The 27,502-nt window shown below is 43.0% G+C and overlaps 1 protein-coding gene across 2 annotated transcripts in view; it reads left to right on the forward strand.

The window, feature by feature from the left end:
* The first annotated feature begins 252 nt into the window (after positions 1-252).
* Positions 253-27,502, forward strand: part of LGALS8 (galectin 8) — a 54,753-nt gene continuing 27,503 nt past the window's right edge. For both annotated transcript variants that reach the window (XM_088477428.1, XM_088477429.1), the window contains exons 1-7: positions 253-473; positions 7,316-7,374; positions 13,915-14,003; positions 18,160-18,370; positions 26,383-26,502; positions 27,095-27,151; positions 27,263-27,289. In XM_088477428.1, the coding sequence (XP_088333554.1) occupies positions 7,336-7,374; positions 13,915-14,003; positions 18,160-18,370; positions 26,383-26,502; positions 27,095-27,151; positions 27,263-27,289 (543 nt within the window). In that variant the 5' untranslated portion in view covers positions 253-473; positions 7,316-7,335. The remainder of the gene's footprint in view (positions 474-7,315; positions 7,375-13,914; positions 14,004-18,159; positions 18,371-26,382; positions 26,503-27,094; positions 27,152-27,262; positions 27,290-27,502) is intronic.

Genomic DNA, 27,502 nt, shown 5'->3' on the forward strand with positions numbered 1-27,502 from the left:
TGACGCCCCCCAACCCCAGCTAGTGACCAATAATAACGTGTGTTTCGCTTTCATATACATCCCGTGACGCTGGGACGAGCCAGGTACAAGATTATGAATCTGTCATCGTATCTGGAGCCATTTTGTCAGTGGTAGGCCTATACAAAGACACTGCAGTGGTCTTTGCAAATATGTCTGACTGCCTGATTATCATCGCACAATGACGGAGACATTTTCATACAGAGCCCGATAGTTTGCTGTGTAAACCAAGCACACACACTGTCACATCACACTGCGAATTGTTGTTTGTGGTCACTGGGTGTACTGTACTGTACTGTACTGGCTGTAAGTGGGAGATAGTGATAAGCACAGAGTAGCAGCAGTGGGCGTGACGTCACCCTCCCACTCGTGACTGCAGCCCGACGACACGGAAACTGGGAGAGTAGACTGCCTGTGTCACTGTGTCCGCTCCTGTGCTCCCTCTGAGGCTGCGGGTAAGGCGGATTGTTTTGTCCCTGTGACATATTGCAGTGTGTGTGTGTGTCAGTGCGGGTATTGGTGCCAAACCTAGGATCTGCTTTGGCCATTTAAACATGTTGGAGCTGTAAACTGTAAGAGTAGAGAGCTGTCATTCCATATATAGTACTATCCATAATAAAGTTGGATACATACGTTATGTTGGCAATCAAAATGTCAACATACAGTATGTTGCCTACATTATGTCGAAATGCTATGTACAGTTATCCGAGTTGTCCACAATGTCAAATGCTAATGTCGACATTTGGCCCATGTTGACATGTTAGTTGTCGAGAGTTTAACCATATCGACATCATGACATTATGGTAACATTATGACTTTTTCTTTGCATACCTAATAAGGTCACTTCCTTACCAGTCAGTATGGCAGTCATGGGCTCGATTCAATTGCCCGCAATGTAAATAGCTCCGGGAGATAGCTCCCGGAGCTATTCAATTTTGCGCAGTGTTTAGTTGGAGAATGCCCGTTCTTGCGACTAAACACCCTGTTTAAGGCGCGAGAACAGGCATTCCCCGACCTAACTTCCCGGCGTGATGCTGTTTTTCAGGCGCGAAGGGCAGAAAACAGCCTCGCACGTGAACTTTTGTCGGATTTCTGCTCGCATCCCCGGAGGGGTGCAAGAAGAAATCCTTAGTCGGGCTTAGCAGCGCGGTGTATTGAATAGCTCCGGGAGCTGACTCCCGGCACTATTCACTTTGCGCAGAATAGAATCGAGCCCATCACAACAACCTTTTGACAATACTAAACATAGCACTGTATGAATATATTTATTGTCTGTCTCACTAAAACCCGGGTTATTGCTGGGTTAACCCAGGTAGCTGCTTGGTGTAAAAGGGGACAGGGTTGGATTTTCGAGTCGAGTGACCCAGCAATCCAACCCTGTTCCAACTCCGGGTCAGACCCGGAATTTAGGCGGAAAAGGAGTATAAAAGGGTTCCTAATAAATAACCCGGGTCAAGTGACCCGGCAATCCAACCCAGGTAGCTAGCAGGGTCGGACCCAGGATGGACCTGAGTAATGGTGCAGTGTAAACGGTGCAACCTGGGTTATCTGACCTGGGTCATGCCTAAAATTAGCTGATTGGTGGCTGTGGAGCAGTCACCTCCCACTTTTTATGACCTCACAAGGGCAGACACAGGTTTAGTGGGCTGACCTGGGAATAACCCAGATCGATGGTGCTGTGTAAATGGTGTCTGACCTGGGTTGGAACCATCTCTGAAAACCCAGGTCGGACCTGGGTTTTTGGTGTAAAAGAGGTATTAGATATCTGGTGGGATGCTATATGTCACATTTGTGTGTTGTCGTACTGGTTTATGAAATGATTTCAGTAGCATGGAAGAACACAGACGATAATATAAACAAATTATTCACACTAGTGGGAGCCGGAGGCGTCTTGATTTGATGTCAGTGGTATGGGAATAATTTTTGATTAGCTCTGTATAAATTCATCACTATCACCATCTTCATTAGTTTAGAATACAAATTATTTAGGGGCCTATTTATTCACCTTATTTACCCCTAAGAACATGCAGAAACGTTAGAACGGTGACTCTGCTGAACATAAACATTCTGGGCAGTTTGAAGTATTCACATATAAGCTACCCATGCTAGCAATAAAGAAGATTTCCTTAAAACAGTGGTTCTCAAACTCGATCCTCGGGACCCCAAACAGTGCATGTTTTCCAGGTCTCCTCACAGAGTTAAGGGGCCTATCCATTAGAACACAGGTTCTCAAACTCCCCGTCCCCATGTGCCCGATCACTGTTGGCCACAGTGATCGGGCAATAAATAATTTTGAATAATTATAAAATATATATATACGTATGTGTAAATATATATGTATGTATATATGTATGTATATATATATATATATATATATATATGTGTGTGTGTATATATATACATATATATATATATATATATATATATATATATTGATGATGCCGGCACTCCACAATGTGTTAATAAACAATAGGTACCCCGGTGCCCTCCTGGGGCCACTCACGTGTCCTTAATGAAAACAATCCTGGTAAGGCGGCACTCATGGGTTTTGTAAAAAGAGGGTAAAAGACACTGGGTCTTAGTCCAGGACTAAGACCCAGTGTCTTTGACCCTCTTTTTACAAAACCCATGAGTGCTGCCTTACCAGGATTGTTATATATATATATATATATATATGTTCGATCGATATATATATATATATATATATATATATATATCAATCGATGGTTATCGCAGAGCCTCTGATTAGGGATGGCAACTGGCCATCGATGGTTTGCAACCCATCGATGGTCTGACTGAAAACAAGTGGTTTGCCATTGCTTGTGGCCATCAATGTTGCACCATCGATGGCAAACCTCAATCGATGTTTAGGAAACATCGGCAGTTGTGGTGTACACAGATCTCCTCAACCAATCGCAAAACAATTGATGGCCTCTAACGATGGTTGAACCATCGATGGTACAGCCGTCAATGGCCATCACTACAGTATAATATAAAAATTGCTATTTTTATGGTATACTGTGTTTTTAAAAAAATATTTTTTTCAAATAAAATAGTGATGGATAAGTTTAAAATTATGTTCGTGACCTAATTCAATCATAAAAGAAACCGACAATTTTGGAGCGGTTTTTGGAAAAAGAATTCGTCAATTAAGTGGTTAAAGAATCAAAGTGAAATAATTAGCGCCACCAGTGAAACTTTTAAAATGTTTCAGTAAGTAATGAATACACCTGTGCAGCTGCTAGGTGACCTGTGTGGGGTCCTGAGGACCGAGTTTGAGAACCTCTGCATTAGACAACTTTCTGAACTATGCGACCAACACCTCCTGGTTGCAGTGTTCAGAAAGTCATCTAATGGCTAGCCGGCAAGGACCAGCGATGCGCGTGCACGCTGGGTCCTTGCCGACGCCGATAATCTGTGAAACATGTCCGTCAACCTGATGACGATCATCAGGATCGGCACATAGGAGGTCGGTCTCCTGCACTGAATGACATTCAGTGAACGCCATTCAGTGCGGGCACCGTACCCAGCGACCTGAAGGACTGAACGCTGGACTTTCAGTTTTTCAGGTCGCCTAATGGATAGGCCCCTTTAAGCTAGCTACACACTGTCAGATTTTTTTGATCAGGACGATTTTTGGGAAAATTGAAACCCCAATATCTGTGCTACACATTATGCAATATTCCCATAGAAGCTAGCGATTTGTCACCACAACACATTGATTTTGCATATGTCCGCCCACAAGGATGATGACATAGTGACAGGAGAACATATGAAATATTGGCAGATGATGGAGAATGCACACACACTGCTCCATATTGAGAATTTGAGGCTGAGATTTTAGTTCTTGACCGACAGATCAGATAATTGAAGGAATGTGTTTGTGGATGTTTTCTAACCGTTTTGGTGAAACACTGAAACAAACGTTCATATACAATATAGTGTTCACTCTAGCTCCGGCGGCAGGCAGGGTGCCGGAGCTAGAGAGGGCAACTTTGTGCGCGCGGGCGAAAAGGGGGCGTGGCCATAAAAGGGGGCGTGTCTATAAGACGCGTCCCCTTTTTCATCATACTTGGGGGCATGCCCGGCACTTACGGACATACCGGGCAGCCCCCAAGCGCTGCAGACAGGGAGAACAGATGCCGGGCGCATGCGCCCGGCGTCTATTCTCCGGCGGTGACCGGGTCACCGCACATTTCTCCACCCGCGGGACACTGCGTCCCGCGGGTGAAGACTGCACCCGCAGCCTGTGAGGGCAGGGTGCTTTTTGCCCTCCTTCTGGAGGGCAGGGTGCTTTTTGCCCTCCAGAAGGAGGGCAGGGCACGCACCCTGCTAAAACAGCCTAGCGGGAACGCTACAATAAATCGGGCCGATTATTCGCAAATCGGCCCAATAATTATATAGTGTGTGGATAGCTTAACACACAGGTTCTCAAACTCGGTCCTCAGGACCCCAAACAGTGCATGTTTTCCAGGTCTCCTCACAGAATCACAAGTGAAATAATTAGCTCCACTTGTGGATCTTTTAAAATGTGTCAGTGAGTAATGATTACACTTATGCACTTGCTGGGTGACCTGCAAAACGCAACCTGTGTGGGTTCCTGAGGACCGAGTTTGAGAACCACTGGCTTAACAAGTAAAAAAATTACTCCACCTGTGGATCTTTTAAAATGTGTCAGTGAGTAATGAATACTCCTGTGTGACCTGGAAAACTTGAACTGTGTGGAGTCCTGAGGACCAAGTTTCAGAACCACTGCCTTAAAAGAAAGTGGGTTTAATTATTTCTGTGCTGTATCACACAGGTTCTCAAACTCTGTCCTCAGGACCACAAATAGTGCATGTTTTCCAGGTCTCCTCACAGAATCGCAAGTGAAATAATTAGCTCCATCTGTGGATCTTTTAAAATGTGTCAGTGAGTAATGTATGCACCTGCTGGGTGACCTGGAAAATGTGAACTGTGTGGGGTCCTGGGGACCGAGTTTGAGAACCACTGCTGTATCGCATAGCTTCCCAAACTCCGCCATTACAGTCCAGGTTTTAAGGATATCCCTGCTTTAGCAGAGGTTAGTGCCTCAGTCATTTTGATTTAACCATCTGGCCTCAAATCTATGAATTATGCTTCTGTAACTTAAATAACACTGATTTAAATAACAAGCTGTCCGTTGCATCGAGCCACAAGCACTTTCTTTCATGTGAGAAATTTGTTTTTAATTATTTTTCAATTTTACGACTTATCTTCAACATTTTTTTATTGCCTATGTTATTTGATAATATGGAATTTTGTGCTGTTTTATTTATATATATATATATATATATACCAACCGGCGGCCCTCCAAAGAAATAAATACTATGACAGCAGGTGATGTATAATCAACGTTTTGATGTCAATTAATCGTCATCAGGATATCCTGGATCAAAACGTTGATTATACATCACCTGCTGTCATAGTGATCATTTCTTTGGAGTGCCGCCGGTTGGTATATATGTTGGAGCCCCCGCCGTGGAGCTTCTCCGGAGGGCACCTGTTGTTTCTCATGGGAGTGCCACCCATACTGCTTTTTTTTTTTTTATATATATATATATATATATATATATATATATATATAATTGTTTCAGAAGCATTTTAAAGCACCTGGGGCCAAATGTAATAGGATGAGAGTTTAGAGAATGTCAGAGTTTAGCACTTTTTAAACATGCAAACTCACATGATTTTAGACTCAAAGGAGTAAATTTACTAAAGTGTGGGTTCGTAGAAGTGGAGATGTTGCCCATAGCAACCAATCAGATTCTACTTAACATTTCACTAGCACCTTCTGGAAGATAATAACTAAAATCTGATTGGTTGCTATGGGCAACATCTCTAATTTTAAAAACTCTAACTTTAGTAAATTTACCCCTAAGGGGGGTATTTATCAAAGTTGGGAGAGAAATAAAATTGTGAGAGATAAAGTGCTAACCAATCAGCTTCCAATTTACATTTTGCAGGCTGTGTTTAAAAAATGATAGTTGGGAGCTGATTGATTGGTAATTTATTTTCTACAATTTTATCTCTCTCCCAGCGTTGATAATTATCCCCCCAAAAACTCTCACGAATTAAACTCTCATCCAGATGTTTTCCCATTTAGAAGATAAAACTCGACCAATGTGAGAGATTACTGCTAAACTCTCACATTTTCTAAACTCTCACCCATTTGTCAAACACTGCGAGTGAGACTAATATCCTAAATATAACTTTCTATATATCTTTGTATGCCATTGGTTTCTGGGAGTGAAAGAATGAACACACCAGACTATCATTTGATTAGTGTTCACTCTAGCTCTGGCAGCAGGCAGGGCGCCGGAGCTAGAGAGGGCACTTCCGTGCGCGCGCCCGAAAGGGGGCGCAGTCATTGAAAAGGGGGCGTGTCTATAAGACGCGTCCCCTTTTCGTGACTCTTGGGGGCGTGCCTGGCACTTACTGACACGCTGGGCAGCCCCCAAGCGCTGCTAACAGGTAGAATAGATGCCGGGCACATGCGCCCAGCGTCTATTCACTGGCGGTGACCGCACATTTCCCCACCCGCGGCACACTCGTCGGCCGACGACACCCGCAGGCTATCTTAGCGGGGCGCTGCGCGTTGAGAGCAGGGTGCTTTTTGCCCTCCAGAAGGAGGGCAGGGCGCAGCGCCACGCTAAAACAGCCTAGCGGGAACGCTATTTGATTCAATAAAATTAATTTATTTCACTGACCACTTGGCTGATCTTTTTCAATACATCAATTTCTCATTATCATCACTACATGGGAATAGTTCTGACCAGTAGAGCCCACATAATTTGTTATTAGTGCTCGCACATTGTTGGACTAACTAATTTCTCCTACAATTTTTAAAGAAAATATATGTCCTATCCAGCGCCAGAGAAAGACGCACAAACCTATGAGAACTACCTTTTCCTCATAGCAAAAAGAAAAGTAGCCGTGGAAACGTGAAACCTAAATCTTATTTAAATCTCTCTGTTTTTTAAAATGCAACAAATGAGCTTTATATCAGACCAAGGCTTGTCTGCTTCATTTTGGGGTGTGCTCCTGGTAAATACCAGCACAATTGGTCTTTTTATTTGTACACTATGCCATTGGTAACAGAAAATGACTGCTAGTAAAGCAAATCGAGGAATCATATAAAAACACATTTTTGGGGGGGATGTTTGGCGGACCTGGATGGATTTGAGCCTAATACATCGGTATTAATTACGGCAGTGTTAATTAGTAAATACAGTGTTATATAGACTAGTCATATGTAAGTATATACTTCTTCTTTCAGTACTTCCCTAAAAGAGGAAGATGTCTGGTATGGAGCTGCAGAAGACCATTTTTGAACCGGTATGGAACTTTTTTTTTTTTTTTTAAACCAAAAGCTTACAAATATGGATTATTGTCCGTGGATAGGCAGTGATATGGATACAGGATTATTTTCTTTTCTCACCTTGTAGTAAATCACAATCTGCCATTTTTGAATCAAACTGTGGTTATGATTTTACCAAAATTATGGTAGGGAATATGGGGGCACAAACATAATGTCCGCTACACAATGTTCCACCACTTGCATAGCCTACACATAGCTGAAACATGACAACAGTAGTGTGGGATTTCTGCACAGGACAATTTAATATGAATAAATACAGAAGTAAGTGTGAAATTAACTAACGTATACTGTATATGTATCTCACAGTTGTGTTGGATGTCACTGTTGGTGGTGCTCCCTAGAGTTAGTATAGATAGACATATGTTGGGAAGATAAACTCTTGCTGGGGCACTCTTGAGAATGTATTTGTAGTATATTAAGATATAACTTTCCGTGGAGAAGTTCATAACTTCTCCAGCGGCACCCCCGCTCCATGGATGAATCGCATCATCATACTTTTATAAGGTGAGTGCAATTCATAGAAGAACGGAAAGCTCAGCTTTCCATTCCTCTGCAGTGTACAGATTCACCATCTCAGGATGGCGTAATCTGTACTGCCAGACAAAAAGAGCAGGAAAGTTGAATACTTCCTTGCTCTCTACCCGGCACCCTGAGCTGGCTCCGCCCCATTTCCTAAACCAGCAGCAATGGCTGCTGCTAGAGGAAAGGGGGCGGAGCCAGGACCTGCTTCGCTGAGGATTGCAAGGAGGAGAATGGACCGCTGGAGTCCTCGTTTTCGTATCGGATCTCAAGAGAGGTAAGTGTGTATGAATTCCTACTTAACAAAGCTATATATATTGCATCAAAGTGATGCGATGTATAGTGAAAGGTTTACATACAGCTGCATGAATAGACCCCTATGCAGGCAATATATTTATTTTATTTATTTATTAACAGTTTCTTATATAGCGCAGCATATTCCGTTGCGCTTTACAATTGTAAACATTAATAGAACAAAACTGGGTAATAACAGACAGATATATAGGTAGGAAGACCCTGCTCGCAAGCTTACAATCTATAGGGAAATAGGCATTGATACACAAGGATAGGTGCTATATATTGTATTTTGGTCCAGCCAGAATGCAGAGTTTCTTGGTGAGCTGCATGATCCATTTACACCGGAATGTCGGCCAAATGTCATGAGGATGTGAGAGAAAGACGATGTGTGAGGTTGTGTGTGGACTGTGAAAGGGGATGTAATTACATATGGAGGTTATGAAGGTTATGTGGGTGGTTCTGGGATCTGATAAGCTTGCCTGAAGAGGTGAGTTTTCAGGGATCGCTTGAAGGATTGGAGACTAGAGGAAAGTCGTATTGTGCGTGGTAAGGCATTCCATAGAGTGGGTGCAGCCCGAAGAAAGTTCTGTAACCGTGAATGGGAGCAAGTAATGCGTGGGGATGAGAGACGCAGATCTTGTGCTGAGCGGAGAGGTCGGGTAGGGAGATATTTTGAAATGAGTGAAAAGATGTATGTTGGTGTGGTTTGGTTAATAGCCTTATGTGTAAGTAAGAGTATTTTGTATTGAATACGGTAGAAAACCGGCAACCAATGGAGAGACTGACAGAGCGGGGCAGCAGACGATGAACGTTTGGCAAGGAAGATAAGCCTTGAAGCTGCATTCATAATTGATTGTAATGGAGATAGCCTGTTTTTGGGAAGACCAGTAAGGAGGCTATTGCAATAGTCAATATGGGAAATAATAAGTGCGTGGATTAGAGTTTTTGCAGTGTCTTGTGTGAGATATGGTCAAATTTTGGATATGTTTTTTAGATGTATGTAACATGATTTTGAGACAGATTGAATGTGGGGAACAAAGGACAGTTCAGAGTCAAGGATGACACCAAGGCAGCGAGCTTGTGGGGCAGGGTGGATTGTCGAGTCATCAACAGTGATAGAGAGATCAGGTTGGTAACTGTTATTGGCTGGTGGAAATATAAGTAATTCTGTTTTAGAAATATTAAGTTTCAGGTGGCGAGATGACATCCAAGATGAAATGGCAGAAAGACATTCAGTTACACGGATCAGTACAGATGGTGATAAATCTGGGGAAGATAGGTAGATTTGAGTATCATCCGCATACAGATGGTACTGAAATCCAAAAGGGCTGATTAGTTTACCAAGAGAGGAGGTATAGATTGAGAGAGGCCCTAAGACAGAGCCTTGCGGTACTCCAACTGATAGAGGTAGTGAAGAGGAGGCAGTATCAGAAAAACGAACAGTAAAAGAGCGATCAGATAGGTAGGAAGAGAACCAAGAAAGAGCTGTGTCCTTAAGACCTAGGGATTGAAGTGTTTGTAGGAGAAGAGAGTGGTCAACAGTGTCAAAAGCAGCAGAGAGATCTAGAAGAATTAGGAGTGAGTAATGGCCTTTAGCCTTGGCAGTGACCAGATCATTTATTACCTTAGTCAGTGCTGTCTCTCTGTGGAGTGTTGGGAACGGAAGCCGGACTGAAGTGGGTCCAATAAGTTATGTGAGTTAAGAAAGTGTGTGAGGCGGGTGTAGACAAGTCTCTCAAGTAGCTTGGAGGGGCATGGGAGCTGGGAGATAGGACGGTAATTTGAGAGAGTGTTGGGGTCAGAGTTTTGTTTTTTCAGAATAGGAGTAATCACTGCATGCTTGAACAGTGATGGAAAGTTGCCAGTAGAGAGAGAGAGATTACAGATTTTAGATAGGGTTGGGATAAGCACAGGAGTCAGAGCTTTACTGACTTGTGAGGGTAAAGGATCTAGAGTAGAGGTAATAGAGTAGGAGGATGAGAAGAGGGAAGATACTTCATCTTCGTTTGTGAGATCATTAAGTTAATATGCAAAAATTGTTTGTAGTTCATAAAAATCGTTCATTACATTTAAATGAACATAGTAAATGAACAACTTTAGTAAACGATTTTAGTTCATTTTTTCAAGGTAGAAAATCGTTTACTAAAATCGTTCATTAACTCAATCGTTGTGTGTGTATGCAGCTTGAATGTTAAAGGTGCATACGCACACAACGATTTAGTTAATGAACGATTTTAGTAAAAGATTTTCTACCTTGAAAAAATGAACTAAAATCGTTTACTAAAGTTGTTCATTTACTATGTTCATTTAAATGTAATGAACGATTTTTATGAACTACAAACGATTTTTGCATATTAACTTAATGAAAATCGTTCAGTTGACAAGTCTGACTGAACTACAAACGTGAACGCGCATGAACAATAATCGTTCATCGTTTGACTCAGAAAGTGAACGATTTTTTCAAACGATTATCGTTAAACGATATAGTTTAACGATAATCGTTCAAAAAATCGTTGTGTGTGTATGCACCTTTAGAAATAGTATGGCTGATTAAGACACTGGCTTCATCTGAGCCAATTGGTCAGTTGATTGAAATGCAAATTGATCAGTGGACATACATTGCTCTAAGTTTAAGTAAACAGGCAGTATGACACTATAAACTGTGCTTCAGTGATCCCCCAACTACAGGTAAGGACTATTGCTAGCAAGTCATAAAAGATTCCCATACATTTAAACAAAACCAATTACAAACATGTACAAAATTATACACATACTTTAAATACCCAGCTAATTTTGCATTAGTGCAAATATAGATAGAATTTATATGAATTATAATACTCTTTAGTGTTGTACTAGTAATGTAATGGACCTCAAGACATGAACAAAATAATCACATTCCATTAATACTGTGTCCAAACACTCCCAGTCTAATGCTGGCCATACACGGGACGATTGATCACACGATTTGGGCAGTTTTTACAGGTTGCACAGACCAATCTTATGAAAATAGTTGTATTTTGAGTTTTCTGCGACCCCGATGCGCGTCCCCGCCGTCGTCTAGTTGAATCGCAGATCAGATGGTTTTGCAGAGAGACCTCAACCTATCGTATATGATTTGCAATCTTATGTGAAGTCTTATGTGAAGTCTTATGTGAAATCGTTGCATTTTCAAAACAAATCGTCCAGGATCTTAAGGGAATAATTTCAAGGGAAATCGTACAACTGATCTGACCAACTTTTGAATCTCACCATGTATGGCCACCTTAATATCCACTTTCTAAGAAAGTCACAAATCAGTAATCTTTGTACACATAGTTGTTAATGATTTAAAGACGACATATATCGTGTCAATGAATCAAAGTAATCAATCGGTTGAAACATTCTCTCAGTGCATCTGAGCTCTGAGACAGTCAATTGATATCCACTTGTCTGAGAAGACTACAAGTCACTAATTAGGTTATCCTGTTTGGTGAGCAGCAATATTGTATAGTGTCTCACTGGTCTTTCACAAGTGCCTACCAAATGATTGTTACATAGGACTGTATTCAATTAGTTTCGCACCCGCAATAAAGTTCCACCTGCCGGACTTTTTGCCAACATCTTGTCTTTTGGCCGCGGAAACTTATCGTGCGCGTTCCTCGCTATTCAATTCCAAAAGACACAAAACGGCGACACGCGAAGACAGAACAGGCGGAAAGTGTTGTTAGAATCAGGGAAATCAACCTGAACCCCCCAAAAAGAAGCAGAAACATTGGGGATCAATGTAGTAGTGCCTGATTAACCCTAATAAAACTGTTTGGGGTACTTAAGTTGGTGCAATAGCCTCTAATTATCATCTTTGCACAAGTGGTGAAGAATGGCATAAAGCAGTATTTTTTGGAGAAAATAAGTATTCCAGGCAAATTTGGGGTACCTGAAAATGGGTGCTAGCATCTTTTATTGTCTCTAAAGTGAAGTTGTAATAAAAGTGAAATTCCTCCCTCATAAAAGCACCTGCAATCCCAAAAACACTTGACCCCTTCTTAGAGCACCCCCAGAACGTTATTTTGCTAGTTTGCAAAGTTGTCCCCAACTTTGTGCTTTTTCACCCCCAAAATGAAAGTACGTTTTTGGGGTGTTAAGTTTTTTCCTGGACTTTTTTGACGCAGTTGCCCATTGGGAGCTGTCCCAAGGGTACTGAGGGGTTTCCCCACCTTTGCACTCCAAAATAAAAATGTTGCACTTCTTTTCTCCTGCTATTCAGAGGCAAAACTTTTTCGCCTATTACATTGCGTTGACTTTCCGCATGTGCGAAAAGCGGGTGGAATTGAATACGGAGATAAGTTTCCGACAGGCGAAAAGTCATAATCGGCAATACTTTTTCGCGGATCTCGGCTTTTCGCGTATAATTGAAAACTGCCCATAGTTTGTAAGTACACTGTAAGAACATATTTGAAAGATAACTTGTTCCACAGGTAAATAGACAAATAATGGTATAACAGTATACTTATAAATACGTGGGTTATTACGTTTTAATAGTATATGTGTTGCCGCCATTAATATTTCCACTAATTAAATCTTGTGTCAGAGACACTGGGAGAAGAGAATTGTAAAAAAACTACAAGTGTTGGTAGAATAACCCTGTGGTTTTACATTACCAGTAACTGATATATTTAACAAAATAAAAAACCACGACAACAGCCGACTGAGTGGAATCTTAATATGAGCTGCCAATGACATTGAGTCACTTAGATCATGGAGTCCTAGGTAAACATTCTAATGCTGGCCATACACTCTGCAATTATCGGGACGATCCGCCCGATATCGGCGGATCGCCGCGATAATTGCAGCGTGTATGCGGGCGACCGAGGGTTAAATATTGCTCGGTCGGGCATGCTGGATTGTCCAGCATGCCCGTCCGATGCGATATTTACCCGGGAAACTGTCGGCCGCATCGGGCAGTGTATGCCCAGCGCGGCCGACAGACAGACATTTCCTGTGTTCCCTCCTACGGAAGGAACAGGGAAATGTCTCCTCCCCCGGTTGCGGAGCGCGGATGTCGGGCTATACACTGTGAGATTTCTCTCACAGTGTATGCCGGCGACTTCTGCGGCTGGCAGGCAGCCAGATAAAATGTCTGTCGGTCTGACAGACATTTTATCTGGCAGTGTATGCCCAGCATAAGAAACATTGCGAAGGGTTACTTTGTTCACTCATTGATACAATGTCTCATGCATACGCTATTGTGGGATGTTAGAGGCTGGATTGCAATATTGAGCCGATTTAAAGCCATTTCCATTTTATAATAGTAAAGACAACTTTTGGTTGTTTCTTTTTTTATTTCATTAACTATAGATGTGATAAGCATTTTTTTCTGCATGCAGAATATATTTTATAGGGTATTTTTATGATTAACATATTGATTGAAATATTGGAACGATTCTTGTGATATAATAAATACATTTATATTATTCAACACTCGTGTGTCTCGCTGGTCCATTACAGGCATTTGGCGCTTTCATTGTTTGCTGTGTATTACCTTTGCTTTTGGGTGTTGGTGAACCCCTGGGAGAGCTGCCTGCCTTTATTCAGACCTCATTAGGAGAACTCCCTATAATATCTATCTATCTATCTATCTATCTATCTATCTATCTATCTATCTATCTATCTATACTTGTTTATAACCAAATTTTTAATTACAGGTCATCCCATATGTAGGCACAATTCTAAGAGGACTGGAAGAGGGAACCATGGTGGTGATTCATGGGTCTGTTCCTACAGATGCAGAAAGGTATATGCAGTATATTTACTGGAAGTCATTTTGCAAACCCATATACTTTGTTTTTATTAATGGTGCATCATAAGCTGCACACTTTATTGTTGCCAGAAGTAAATTTGAAGGAAAAATTCAGAACATAAACAAAATATATAAATTCTGCGATTCATGCTGGGAAGAGGGGTCTTTTATGATTTGAATCCATGCCACTCATAAAACACTTTTTCATACTCTATTCACTTTGCAATATTTTGCAAATTCTTTCAAATTAAAAAAGTTGTGTTAGTATGTATGTGTATGTGTGTGTGTATATATATATATATATATATATATATATATATACACACAGTGCCTTGCAAAAGTATTCACCCCCTTTTGCATTTTTCATGTTTTGTTGCCTCACAACCTGGAATTAAAATGTATTGTGTGAAGGTGTGCATCATTTCATTCACAGAACATGCATACAACTGTGCAGTTGTGTTTTTTTTATATTGTGAATCAAACAACATTTAGGACAACATAACAGAAAACTTCAGCGTGCATAACTATTTACCCCCCTAAAGTCAGTACTTTGTCGAGCCACCTTTTGCGGCAATTACAGCTGCAAGTCGCTTTGGATAAATCTCTATGAGCTTGCCACATCTTGCCCCTGAGATTTTTGTCCATTCCTCAAGGCAAAACTGCTCCAGCTCCTTCATGTTGGATGGTTTCCGCTTGTGAACAGCAATCTTCAAGTCTGAACACAGATTCTCAATTGGATTGAGACCTGGGCTTTGACTAGGCCATTCCAACACATTTAAATGTTTCCCCTTAAACCACTCGAGTGTTGCTTTAGCAGTATTCTTCTGGTCTTTGTCCTGCAGGAAGGTGCACCACCGTCCCAGTCTCAAATCACAGGCAAAGTCTGAATTATGTGTCTAAAGGTAGGTATTACCATGTATTTAGGCGCTCCTCAACATAAATGCTGTGACGGAGTCGACCGTATAGATGACATAGGTCAGTGTAGACATAAAATAAAATTTATTCATGAATACAAGGTGATGCATGGAATATAAATTCATACAGTCAAGACGTGCTGTAGATTCAAAAGGGATGAGAATTCACAGAATCAGTTGATAAATACTGGGTGAGGCAGAAAAATGGTATCTGCCATGGACATTAGACATATGCAATAGGTGAATTATATATATTGTGGATGAATCAAGGCATGAAACATAAGACAAATGACAGGTCTGGTGAGTTCTGATTGCAGCAGGAAATGTGACTCCTGTTTTTAAAATAAGCACTATCGTGCAATGTACAAATAAATGGTAATAATTGTACACTTGGTAGTAGGCAAAAAAGTACAGGATATCATACCCGGTGGGTGATGGGGAGCCAGCGGGTGTTGAATTGCAGGGTGCCCGGGTTGCCCTGCAAGGCTCCTTACGCTTTACCCAAACGGAAATCAGATCCTGTGGAAAAAGTCCAGAGTCCTTGGAAGTGATTACAGGTGTAGCTTGCCGACGCGTTTCGAGATACTGGGTCTCCTCTTCAAGGCTGTCTTGAAGAAGAGACCCAGTATCTCGAAACGCGTCTGAAAGCTACACCTGTAATCACTTCCAAGGACTCTGGACTTTTTCCACAGGATCTGATTTCCGTTTGGGTAAAGCATAAGGAGCCTTGCAGGGCAACCCGGGCACCCTGCAATTCAACACCCGCTGGCTCCCCATCACCCACCGGGTATGATATCCTGTACTTTTTTGCCTACTACCAAGTGTACAATTATTACCATTTATTTGTACAATGCACGATAGTGCTTATTTTAAAAACAGGAGTCACATTTCCTGCTGCAATCAGAACTCACCAGACCTGTCATTTGTCTTATGTTTCATGCCTTGATTCATCCACAATATATATAATTCACCTATTGCATATGTCTAATGTCCATGGCAGATACCATTTTTCTGCCTCACCCAGTATTTATCAACTGATTCTGTGAATTCTCATCCCTTTTGAATCTACAGCACATCTTGACTGTATGCATTTATATTCCATGTATCACCTTGTATTCATGAATAAATTTTATTTTATATCTACACTGACCTATGTCATCTATATGGTCGACTCCGTCACAGCATTTATGTTGAGGAGCGCCTAAATACATGGTAATACCTACCTTTAGACACATAATTCAGACTTTGGTTTTCACTAGGGAAAACCCATTACCATTCACGGCCCGCTTACCCTCAACAGGAGCGCCCGGTTTCACCAATACACCACAAAATCTCAAATCACAGGCAGACTGAAACAGGTTTTGCTCAAGAATATCCCTGTATTTAGCACCATGTATATTTCCCTCGACTCAAATCAGTTTCCCAGTCCGTGCTGCTGAAAAACATCCCCACAGCATGATGCTGCCACCACCATGTTTCACTGTGGGGATTGTATTCTTGGGGTGATGAGATGTGTTGGGTTTGTGCCAGACATAGCATTTTCCTTGGTGGCCGAAAAGTTACATTTTAGTCTCATCTGACCAGAGCACCTTCCTCCATACATTTGGGGAGTCGCCCACATTCCTTTTGGCAAACTCAAATCGTGTCTTCTTATTTTTATCACTAAATAGTCGTTTTTTTCTGGCCACTCTTCCATAAAGCCCAGCTCTGTGGAGTGTACGGCTTATTGTGGTCACATGCACAGATACACCAGTCTCTGATTAATGCCTCTCTGATTAATGCCCTCCTTGCCCGGTCTGTGAGTTTTGGTAGGTGGCCCTCTCTTGGCAGGTTTGTTGTGGTACCATGTTCTTTCCATTTAATGATGATGGATTTGATGATGGTGCTTCGGGTGATCATCAAAGATTTGGATATTTTTTTTTATAACCCAACCCAGAATTGTACTTCTCAACAACTTTGTCCCTGACTTGTTTGGAGAGCTCCTTGGTCTTCATGGTGTGATGCCTCTTGCTTAGTGGTGTTGCAGCCTCTGGGGCCTTTTAGAAAAGGTGTGTTTATACTGACAGATCATGTGACACTCAGATTTCACACAGCTGGACTTCATTTCACTAATTATGTGACTTCTGAAGGTAATTGGTTGCACCAGAATTTATATATTTTTTCATTTCACTTCACCAAATTAGACTATTTTGTGCAGACCCATCACATAAAATTCAGATTAAAAAAAATAAATAAATTACAGGTTGTAATATTATACGGGCAGATTCAAGAATTAGCTGCAAGTTTTGTGCTGTGAGGTCGCAAATGAATAATCTGCACACTTCATGTGATATTTTTGCTAATGAAATTGTAACAACTCCTGCAATACAATTAGAAACGTCAAGTGACAGATATCACATATTAGCTCTGCGGTGTGTGATCTATATGAAGTTCCATAAGTGTAAGAGCCTGTCAGTGACCATAAGAAAAGTATAGATGGCTGTTGTAAGGTGTAACAGAAAGGAATGTTAGAACTTTTATTAATGAATGAATAATGATAACCAGCATGTGTATTTCGGCAAGTAAAAACATTTAGAGTGGTTTGGTGTACATTTAACCATCTCTGTTGAATTTTGCAATTGTGAATATACTGTACAAGTTGTAAAATATAGCGAAAAATACTTGTAACAACCATCTGTAAATTAAAAAAAAAAAACTTTCCATCAATATGACACATCAACGTACATGTCCCACATCATTAAACCTTTCTCTCTGCTTGTCCATATTTTAATATTTAAACGCCTTTTAAATACATTATTATTATTATTATTATTAAGAGGGATTTATCAGAGGTGCTGCATTATTTTCTTATATTTTTACATTAAAATAACAAGTTTTAATATGTTATCACAAACTTTGGAGGAGCAAACTAAAAGCAGCAATTTCTCCCCTTTGAATCCCGCGGGAACTTAAAGTGCTTTTCTAGAGGTAAGCACAGAAATAAGAGTTAACTGCTGCCTTGGGGCTACTCTTTGGTTGATCGCAAGTTACTAATAGCCCCGGGCTCTTTAACCTGTGGCTAATGGAATCTGCTCCTATGTGTGCCAACGACACATCTCTTCCAGGACTCATATATTTCCTAAGTATGTAATAATAGAAGAAGAATTGGTTAGATTGCACCGACAACAAAGTATTTCAATATTGGTTATGATTTAATGTTTTCAAATACTATTCTTTCAAGATTTCTTTAATCTTAGGTTCCAGATAGACTTCCAGTGTGGGAGCAGTGCGAAGCCTCGCTCTGATGTGGCCTTTCATTTTAACCCTCGATGGAAAGGTTCAGGACTGATAGTCTGTAACACTTTACAGAATGAAAGATGGGGCTGGGAAGAAAAAACATACCAAATGCCTTTCACAAAGGGAAAGCCATTTGAAGTCATATTTCTTATTTTTAATCATAAATTCCAGGTGAGTTATTGTTGATCTGGTCACAATATCTTTTAATCTCATTTGAAATATGTCACTAGCCTCAGTTGTCTTTATAGAAGTCCTCAAAACTCTTTGTTTAACCACTTACCTGGCGTGGTCATATCAGAAACATGCACAGAGAGGAGCCGCCTGGGACATATAAACATAGCAGAGCCTGCCCCCCCCCCCCCCAAGCGAGTTGCGATATTCCAAAGTATGTAAATAATACAATTTATCAGGATATCGAGATTATTCTTGCTTTCAGGTGCCATTTTGATTATGGTGATCCCATACCGATCATTAATATCGATACGGGACCGCCAATTAGGGATGGGTAGATACTTTAACAGTGTTTAAAGTTCAAGATCATGCACAGTATACCATAAAAGTTGCTGTAATTTTGGATACGTTTTAAATAGATGTTCTTGACCTAATTTAGTTTTTGGAAAACATGTAAGGCGGTTAAACATAGCATTAGGAGTTTTATAGTTGTTTTTTTTGTTATTTAAGTACGCATTTTTTTTGTTTTGTTGTAGGTTTAAATAAATGTCCTTAAGGTGTAGGACTGCAGCTATAGTTTGTAGCTCTACCCCAATTCCAGTGACATCACCTCCCATTTCCCCATCCTAATGGACACAGAGGCTGATGGAGAATTGAACGCACTAAACACGATCCGGCCGATTCTTATTTTCTCCTGCATGCATAGTTTTATGCATCCTTATCAGTGTGCAATTACACCAGCCCAATCCCTGTGCATAACACCATTCATGCGGTATACAGTCAAATTGGCGACGGCCCGGAAGCCGTGTGTCTAAATACCGACGCGGGACTAAAGACAGGCGTCGAAATTCGGACACCTGTCTATATCCCGACGCCAGAATCTAGATAGACAGCTTCCCGAACGAAGGTAAGCCGGGCAGTGTTAGCGCTTAGCCTCGGGGGAGGGGGATGGAGGATTAGGTTTAGGGACCCCCGAGGAGGGGACTTAGGGTTAGACTCCACTCCGGGAGGGTTAGGTTTAGGGTGCGGGTAGGGTTAGGTTTAGGAACCCCTGGGGGGAGGTTAGGGCTAGGCACCTCCCCAGGAGGGTTAGGTTTAGGGTGCGGGGAGGGGGGGCTAGGTTTAGACACCCCCGGGGGGAGGTGAGGCACCACCCGGGGCAGGTTAGGGTTAGGCACCACTAAGGGAGGGTTAGGGGGGGAAGAGGGTAGGGTTAGGGTACTTATCAGCCCCAGTCAGGATCTTCAGCGTTCTGGCTTTCGGCGTCGGGATTTAGTCAGACAGCTTCCCGGCCATCGCCATTTCATACTCTAACCCATTTGCGCTGCGTAGCCCTTAATTTAACAACATGTGTCATTGCCACCCAGTTACACCACTTAAGCCGCAAGAGGAAGTGCTACTATGTTGTGACGCATGCCTCTGGAGAATGCACAGTACAGAAATTCGCAAGCTGCGACCTCAAAACCGACTTTCGTTCAGATCTGTATCAACTCCATAGTTCTGCACCTTAATTTAGATTAGCTCTAAATAGAGAATGTGTTGGGTCATGTATGGTTTAGCCAGTGATCTCCAACCCGTAGCTAGCGAGCTACCAGTAGCTTGCGGCCGTAATTTGGGTAGCTCTCCTATCTGCAATACTGCTGAGTCAACTAGGAAGAAGTGACAAAGCCGTGGGTGGAGCAACGGGGAAGCGGGTCAGGTAATTGCCATGGGGCGACACAATACGTGACGGACATCACAGGAGTCAACTGCATTTGGGGCGAGTGACTCCTGCCCAGCCCTGGTGAAAAATCACGCTGCAGCCCTGCCTATATTTTTTGCTCCTCTTTTTTTCAAAAATGTTAGTAGCTTTTCAGGAGGTTTCATTTTTCTCAAGTTTCTCAAGCTCACATCCCAATTAAGGTTGGCGACCACTTGTTTAGGCTACAGCCACATTACAGGTGTGTTTGCACTTAGGAGCATGAAGGATTGCTGAAACTAGGCAGATATCACATTTTGACGCTCCCTTATAGACCTACAAAATGGTAACTTGCCAGAGAAATACATCCAGGTAGCTGAAGCCTGACTCAAGCGTGAGCTTTGCCAGCCTTATCTGTGCTCCTGTAAATTATTTACTGTTATCTCCTGGATAATCTGTGACTTCAACCTTTTGCTAAATGCAAATCTTGCTGGAAACATTGGTACATTCTGATTTTTTCTATTAGATACTTGATGTCTTGTTTCTTTTATTCCGAATATCCATCTTTTTTATTATTGTATTTCTATTTACCATTCCTAATAATAAGTAATACATATAATTGTTTTCCTAATATACTAAATAATCGGGTATAATGTTTATAACCATAATACAGATTCTGTTTATTTTTAGATCTACCAGCTCTGCTGAAAGCCAATGTCTATGACAACGATTTAGACATGATACATTTTGTCACGTTTGAGATTTTATATTGTTGTTTTGACATAATTTGTTCTGTTTTTTTCTTATTGTCATTTTTATATCTTCAGGGTCCATAGGGCTCCACAGGGAGACAATGGGGATTAGGTGGTACTTGGAGGACCGGACACCAATAGCAAAGCTTTTTTCTATCCCTGAAGACAACTCAGTTTCGTTGGTGTCTAGCAGAGCTCCTCGAACCCCAGACTGCAGCTGGGACTCAAGGGGACAGGTATAGTGGGTTGCGGAGACCTGCGTCTATGCACAGTCTTACCTCCGGTCTCAGGAGACAGACCAGAGGTGCTGATGTGGACACTGGTTCGCCCGGGATTCCACTAGACCACCAGGGCATTACTAGCACTGGCGCAGGGCATAAGTTAAGGCCAGGGGACCCAGTGGATGATGTCAGCATAGGGGAGACGGTCCTCTCCCTGCGGCCCCTCCCCCAGCTCAGGGCACCATTCCACTGCGGTCTTGCTGCCCCTGAGCTCCTCCTCCTCACCCTTCCGCCCCCTCAGACACTCACGGCAGCCATTTTCTGCAACAACCTCAGGTCTCCGTGAATGCTGCGTCCTGTCTCCCTGTATACCTCTCCCAGGAGCCAGGTTATACAGTGTTATTTCATACCAGCCATTGCGGTCTGTGTAGTTAAATTTAGTGCCCACTGCAGTTAAATTATATGCTCTGCATTGTACAGTATGTGACTTGTGCTAGTGCTACTGTCTGTTTATTTTTTCTCTGTCAGCTTATACCTTCATTTTCTTTCATTATAACCCTGGAATACTGAGGTATAGGGGGCTCACTGTACCTCACATCTACCTGAATTTGTGAAGGCTGTAACATACTGTATATCTGTGTTGCGCACTACACTGTGCCATATTGTACTTATATCTGTGTTGCTAACTGCACTGTGTCAGTTTGTGTGCTATGTTATCCTTGCAGCTATGTCTAGCAAAGGCAAGAATAACAAGCAGCCTGCTGCTCTCACTCTGGTGTCTTGGAAGTCCTGTTTAGCAGGCCTAGCTTCAGAGGATCTCATTCAAGATGGTCTATGTGCATCTTGCTATACGGCACCTGGCCCATCGGTCCCTGCAACCTCTCCTTAGGATCCCCTCTGAGCTTCTTTTTCACAGTTGTTGGCAGATATTGCAGACCACCAAACGGTCCCTGTAGTAGCTTCCCCTATGGGATGACCACAGCAGGTACTCCCTGCAAATCCTTTGCTTCCTCCATGGTTAGACATACTTTCTACCTCTGCAGAGTATGGCAGCTACCTCTACAGCTTTTCAACAATTGTTGCAAATGGAGATATTTTCCCAGTCCACCCAGCTATCAGATTCTGAGTTATCATCTGGGGAGGCAGAAGACACAGACCTCTCTCACTCTGACTCCCCCTCAGGAGAGGAGGAGCCCCCCTCTAAATTGAATATACCTGCACCTGTCAGAGCTGTAAAATCAATTCTTCAAATAGAAGATGTAGAACCCGCTCCTAAGGCAAAAGAGACACTCTTTAAACGACAGAAGGTAGGTTTGCCAGAGTTTCCTCACTATGATCAGCTATCTGATCTAATGAGTGAAGCATGTAATATGCCAAATAAAAAGTTTCAGCTGTCTAAACGCTTGATTTCTTTTTACCCTCTTCCAGCTACTGATTGCACTAAATGGGAAGTTCCCCCTACATTGGATTCCCACGTGACATGCCTGGTTGAGAATGCTGCAGTACCTTACCTATCCATACAGCAACCTCCTTAAAGGAGACTACGGATAGACGGAATGAAGGTTGCCTGAAGTATATTTACTCTCTTACAGGAGCTACGGCTACGGCCTGGGTGGCAAAAGCCATTAAGAGTTGGACAGAGGCCCTAGAAGACACATTTCCCTCTGATGCTTCACGGCAACAGCTGTCCTACAGCTCTCATATTAGGGATGCAGCCTCTTATTTAGGAGAAGCGGCTTTGGATACTGGTCTCCTAGCTTCCAATTCATCTGCTACTTCCGTGGTAGCCCGATGTTTCGTTTGGCTTCGCTCATGGAAGGCAGACTTGGACTCTAAAAAGGCTTTGGAGTCTGTGCCTTACTCTGGGGAGATTCTGTTTGGTCCAGAATTGGACAAGATTGTGACTACCTTGGCAGCTTCTAAGGCGGCGCTCTTGCCCTCTGCATCTACTACGAAGCCTCGGATATCATCCTTTCGGTCCTTTCATCCCCAGGGAAAAGCTAAAGGTCAGTCCTTTCCACCGCATTCGGCATCCACAAAGGCCTCCAAGCCTATGACCAAACAGGCCTGGTCTTCTAGACGTCCACCTACCGAATCTGAGGACAAGCCTTCAGCCTAACGGTGAGGGCCTCTCCCAGGGTTGGAGGCCGACTTCTGCAGTTCGCTTAGTTCTGGCGTCAGACCACCACAGACTCCTGGGTACAAGAAGTGGTCTCCCATGGTTACGCCCTCTCATTCCTGAGGCGGCCCCTCCAGCAGTTCTTTTGCACAGGACCTCCATCGAACCCAAGCAAAGCCATGCTCCTCCAAAAGGCCAATCAGTCCTTGCTGCTCTCAGGGGTAATAATTCTGGTTCCCTCATCACAGCGACGGACGGGTTATTATTCTACCCTTTTCTTGGTTCAGAAGCCCAACGGGTCTCAACTGCCTATCCTCATTCTCAGGTCTCTGAACAAGTTTATCAGGGTGCCCAGGTATCTTATAGAAGCCCTACGCTCTATTGTCCTGGCTATGGAGCCTGGAGACTTTATGGTGTCTCTGGACATTGAGGACGCTTACTTACATGTACCTATAGCGCCGTCTCATCAGCAATATCTCCGGTTTGCTGTCCTACACCAACATTACCAATTTACAGCACTGCCTTTTGGGCTTTCTACAGCTCCTCGGGTCTTTACCAAGATCATCGCAGTTATGGCGGACTATCTTCGTCGTCAGGGGAGCAGAGTGCTCCCATACTTGGACGATCTCTTGCTCTTAGCAAGCTCTCCAGAGATTCTTCACCGCCATCTACAAGTAACCATTGCATTTCTGCAAACGCACGGTTGGTTGGAAAAAGTCTTCCCTGACCCCTTCTCAAAGAATGGTACGTCTGGGAGCCTTCCTGGATTCTCAGGCTTAGAGAATCTTCCTGAGAGCAGACAAGATCTCTGCACTACAGCACCGGGTGCATAGGTTACTCCACAGTCGCCGAGTGTCAATTCACTCTGCAATGCAGACCTTGGGATCCATGGTGTCCACCTTCGACATGGTGGAGTTTGCTCAGTTCCACTCCAGGCCGCTACAACACCTGATCCTCTCCAGGTGGAATGGGCTGCCCCATATGCTCAGATCCCAGACGATTGACCTCTCTCCGGAGGTTCGCCTGTCCCTATCCTGGTGGCTACAGACATCCCACTTAAACAAGGGTCACCCCTTTTGGATCCCGGACTGGGCACTCCTCACCATGGACGCACTCCTCCGCGGGTAGGACCCAGTGACCTGCCAGCACTCCTTCCAAGGACGCTGCACTCATGCCGAGGCGATCTTACAAATCAACGTCCTGGAACTCCGAGGATATTCTTCAGGGCAGGCCAGTACAAGTACAGTCCGACAATGACACGGCAGTGGCCTACCTCAATCACCAGGGAGGCACTCTAAGTCGGTCAGCAATGGCAGAAGTGTCAAGCATTCTCACATGGGCCGAACGTCATCTCCCAACCATCTCCGCAGTATTTATCCTGGAGATTCTCAATGGGAGGCGGATTTCCTCAGCCTTCATGATGTGCATGCAAGGGAGTGGTCTCAACATCCAGAAGTCTTTCAGCTCCTGGTGGACAAATGGGGTCTACCAGACGTGGACCTCATGGCCTCACGACACAATTATAAGTTTCCAGTGTACAGAGCCAGGATAAGGGACCCCGACGCAGCCTTCGTGGACGCATTATCTGTGAGGTGAACCTTCCATTTGGCCTACCTCTTCCCTCCAGTCTCCCTTCTTCCTCGGGTTCTTCGGAAGTTCAAGCAGGAAAGGGACATGGTCCTGTTGGTAGCTCTGGCTTGGCCCAGACACCATTGGTACTCCGATCTTCAAAGTCTCTCCATAGACGCTCCTCTCCAACTTCCTCTACGACCGGACCTGTTGTCTCAGGGTCCCTGTCTACATCCGGACCTGGCCCGTTTGTCTTTGACGGCTTGGCTGTTGAGACATCCCTCCTATGGTCTAAAGTGTTTTCTAGCTCTGTGGTCCAGGCCATGCTCAGGGCGCATAAACCGGCCTCTGTCAGGATTTATCACCGGGTGGCATATTTCCAGTAGTGTTCTACTAGACGCTACGACCCCCAGTTTTTTAGGGTTTCTAGAATCCTTGCCTTTCTTCAAGCTGGATTGGATCTCAGACTCTCTGAAAAATGCAGAGTGCACGTCTCTACTCTGTCCATCTGGTTCCAGCGCAGAATTGCTCCTCTGCCGGATGCTCACACCTCCCTGCAGGGTGTTCTCCATATACAACCTCCCTTTGTCCCTCCTGTGGCTTTGTGGGATTTGTAAGTGGTTCTCCACGCACTTCAGGATCCTCCATTTGAACCCCTGGATTCAGAAGAAGTCAAATGGCTCACTGTGAAGACTCTTTTTTTTTTTTCCTGGCTATAGTAAGGCGGCCACGTGGTCTTCTGTACACACCTTTCTTAGGTTCTATGCCTTTGATACTTTTGCCTCTCATGGTGCTTCCTTCAGGTGCTGGGTACTCCTCTCAGGCTCAGGAGCGTCCCCGCCCTTGAACAACTGCTTTGGAACATTCCCATTGTCTCCCTGTGGAGCCCTATGGACCCTGAAGAAGAAAAGGAGAGTTATGGTAAAACTTACCCTTGTTAACTCTTTCTTCGAAGTCCATAGGGTCCACAGGGCAGGGTCCCTGACGCACCTGGCTTCTATGGGTTTCTTCTCTTGGTCACTTGTTTCCTTCTCTGTGTGAGAGTGTGATTCTTCAGTGTACCAGTCTTCCTTCTCTCCTATCCTGCTCCTGCCTTGGGCTTGTTAACAAAACCGAGTTGCCTTCAGGCTCTGGGCGGGCTATAGGGGGAAGGACCGGAGCATCCTGGGATCGAAAATATCTTTGCTGCTGGTGTCCGGTCCTCCAAGTACCACCTACACCTCATTGTCTCTCTGTGGACCCTATGGACTTCGAAGAAAGAGAGTTAACATGGGTAAGTTTTACCATAACTCTCCTTTTTACAGTTAAAAGGCCTTATACCATGTGTACCCAGCTGACGGAACGTTGCGATGGAACAATATATCGTTCTGGACATACACACTATACGGTTCGGTGTACAACCGCACAATATATCGCTCCATGCTGCATGTAGGAGCATGGCGTTATTCACAACATCGTCCCATCTACTGTGCAGCACAGCAGATGGGATGATGCAATGAACGACCACCGTGCACTCACAATCGGGCATACACACTATACAGTCCGCACGATATATTGTTCCAATCCGCGTTGGAATGACGATGCATCATATGGTGTATACCCAGCTTTACTTTGATTGAACATATTGGCATAACCTGTTTCTCTTTTAGTAACCATTTATAAATATTTTGTAGGTGTCTTCAAATGACAAACACTTACTGTCTTACAAACACAGAATCGACCTGAAAAGAATCGATACTCTTGGTATATACGGGAAGGTGATAATTAACACAATTGGAATAGCAAACTACACAGTAAGTTGTTTTATCTGTCAACTTTTTTTTTTTTTTTTTTTGGATCATGTTTATCTGTCAACTTTTTGTTTGTTTTTTTTGGACCATGCAAGAGTCTAAAGCTGGGTACTCACTGAGCGATGAGCGATGTGTACCCAGCCGATATGTTAGCCCGACATATCGGATCCTGGGTACACATCAGAACGAGGTAATGAACGACAAAACGATTCCTCATTCCGTCCTTCATTGCCTGCAACGGGGCCGCTTACGATATCATCCGGTTGGACGTGCAGCACAGCCGACCGTAAGACACAGCATGCAGCCGCGGGAGCGCGCCTATTGGCCCTACACACCGAGTGATGCGGCCGATATGTAATTCCAGTTTGGCTGTAAATGACCTATCGTGCCGACATAGTTTCAGACTGTACCCAACTTAAAAGTTTTTAGCTAGCCTTTATTTGTGGTTTTACAATGAAATGATACATTGTATTGCTATACATAAATTGTCAAGAACACCAAAAAAGATAACGATCAATAAAATTTTAAATCCATTACATACAAACTTAACTATAACCTTCTTTTTATTTCTCTATTCCACCCTCCCTTCTTACAGACCCACCTGGGCTCACAACCAACATCTCTAGCACTCAGTACTGTAAATGGCAGTCAGGTAAACTATTGAAATTTGTGCTAAGTAATTGATGTACTAACTTTAGGAAAGATTCAGTCCAAGTTATTATTATTAATTTATTTTTATTTTTTTTAAACAAATGTTTTCTAGGGGACATCACAGGAGAGTTTGACCTTTGTGAGTATTGTTAGTGTTACATTTACTATTTTATAATCCTGTAATAATCAGAATCACCTTGGGAAGAATTTACGGAGCAGCGGCTTCTGTAAGCCGCTGCTTCCTGGCGAATTGCAGGTATATATTTAAAACGGCACCCCAAAATCCCAAGCGCCTAATAGTGAAATCAATATTAAATAGTGATATTAAGTGAATTAAATTTTAAAACCAACT

This window comes from Taudactylus pleione, unplaced genomic scaffold, assembly GCF_031769625.1.
Source record: "Taudactylus pleione unplaced genomic scaffold, aTauple2 ptg000201l, whole genome shotgun sequence".
Classification (NCBI taxonomy): domain Eukaryota; kingdom Metazoa; phylum Chordata; class Amphibia; order Anura; family Myobatrachidae; genus Taudactylus; species Taudactylus pleione.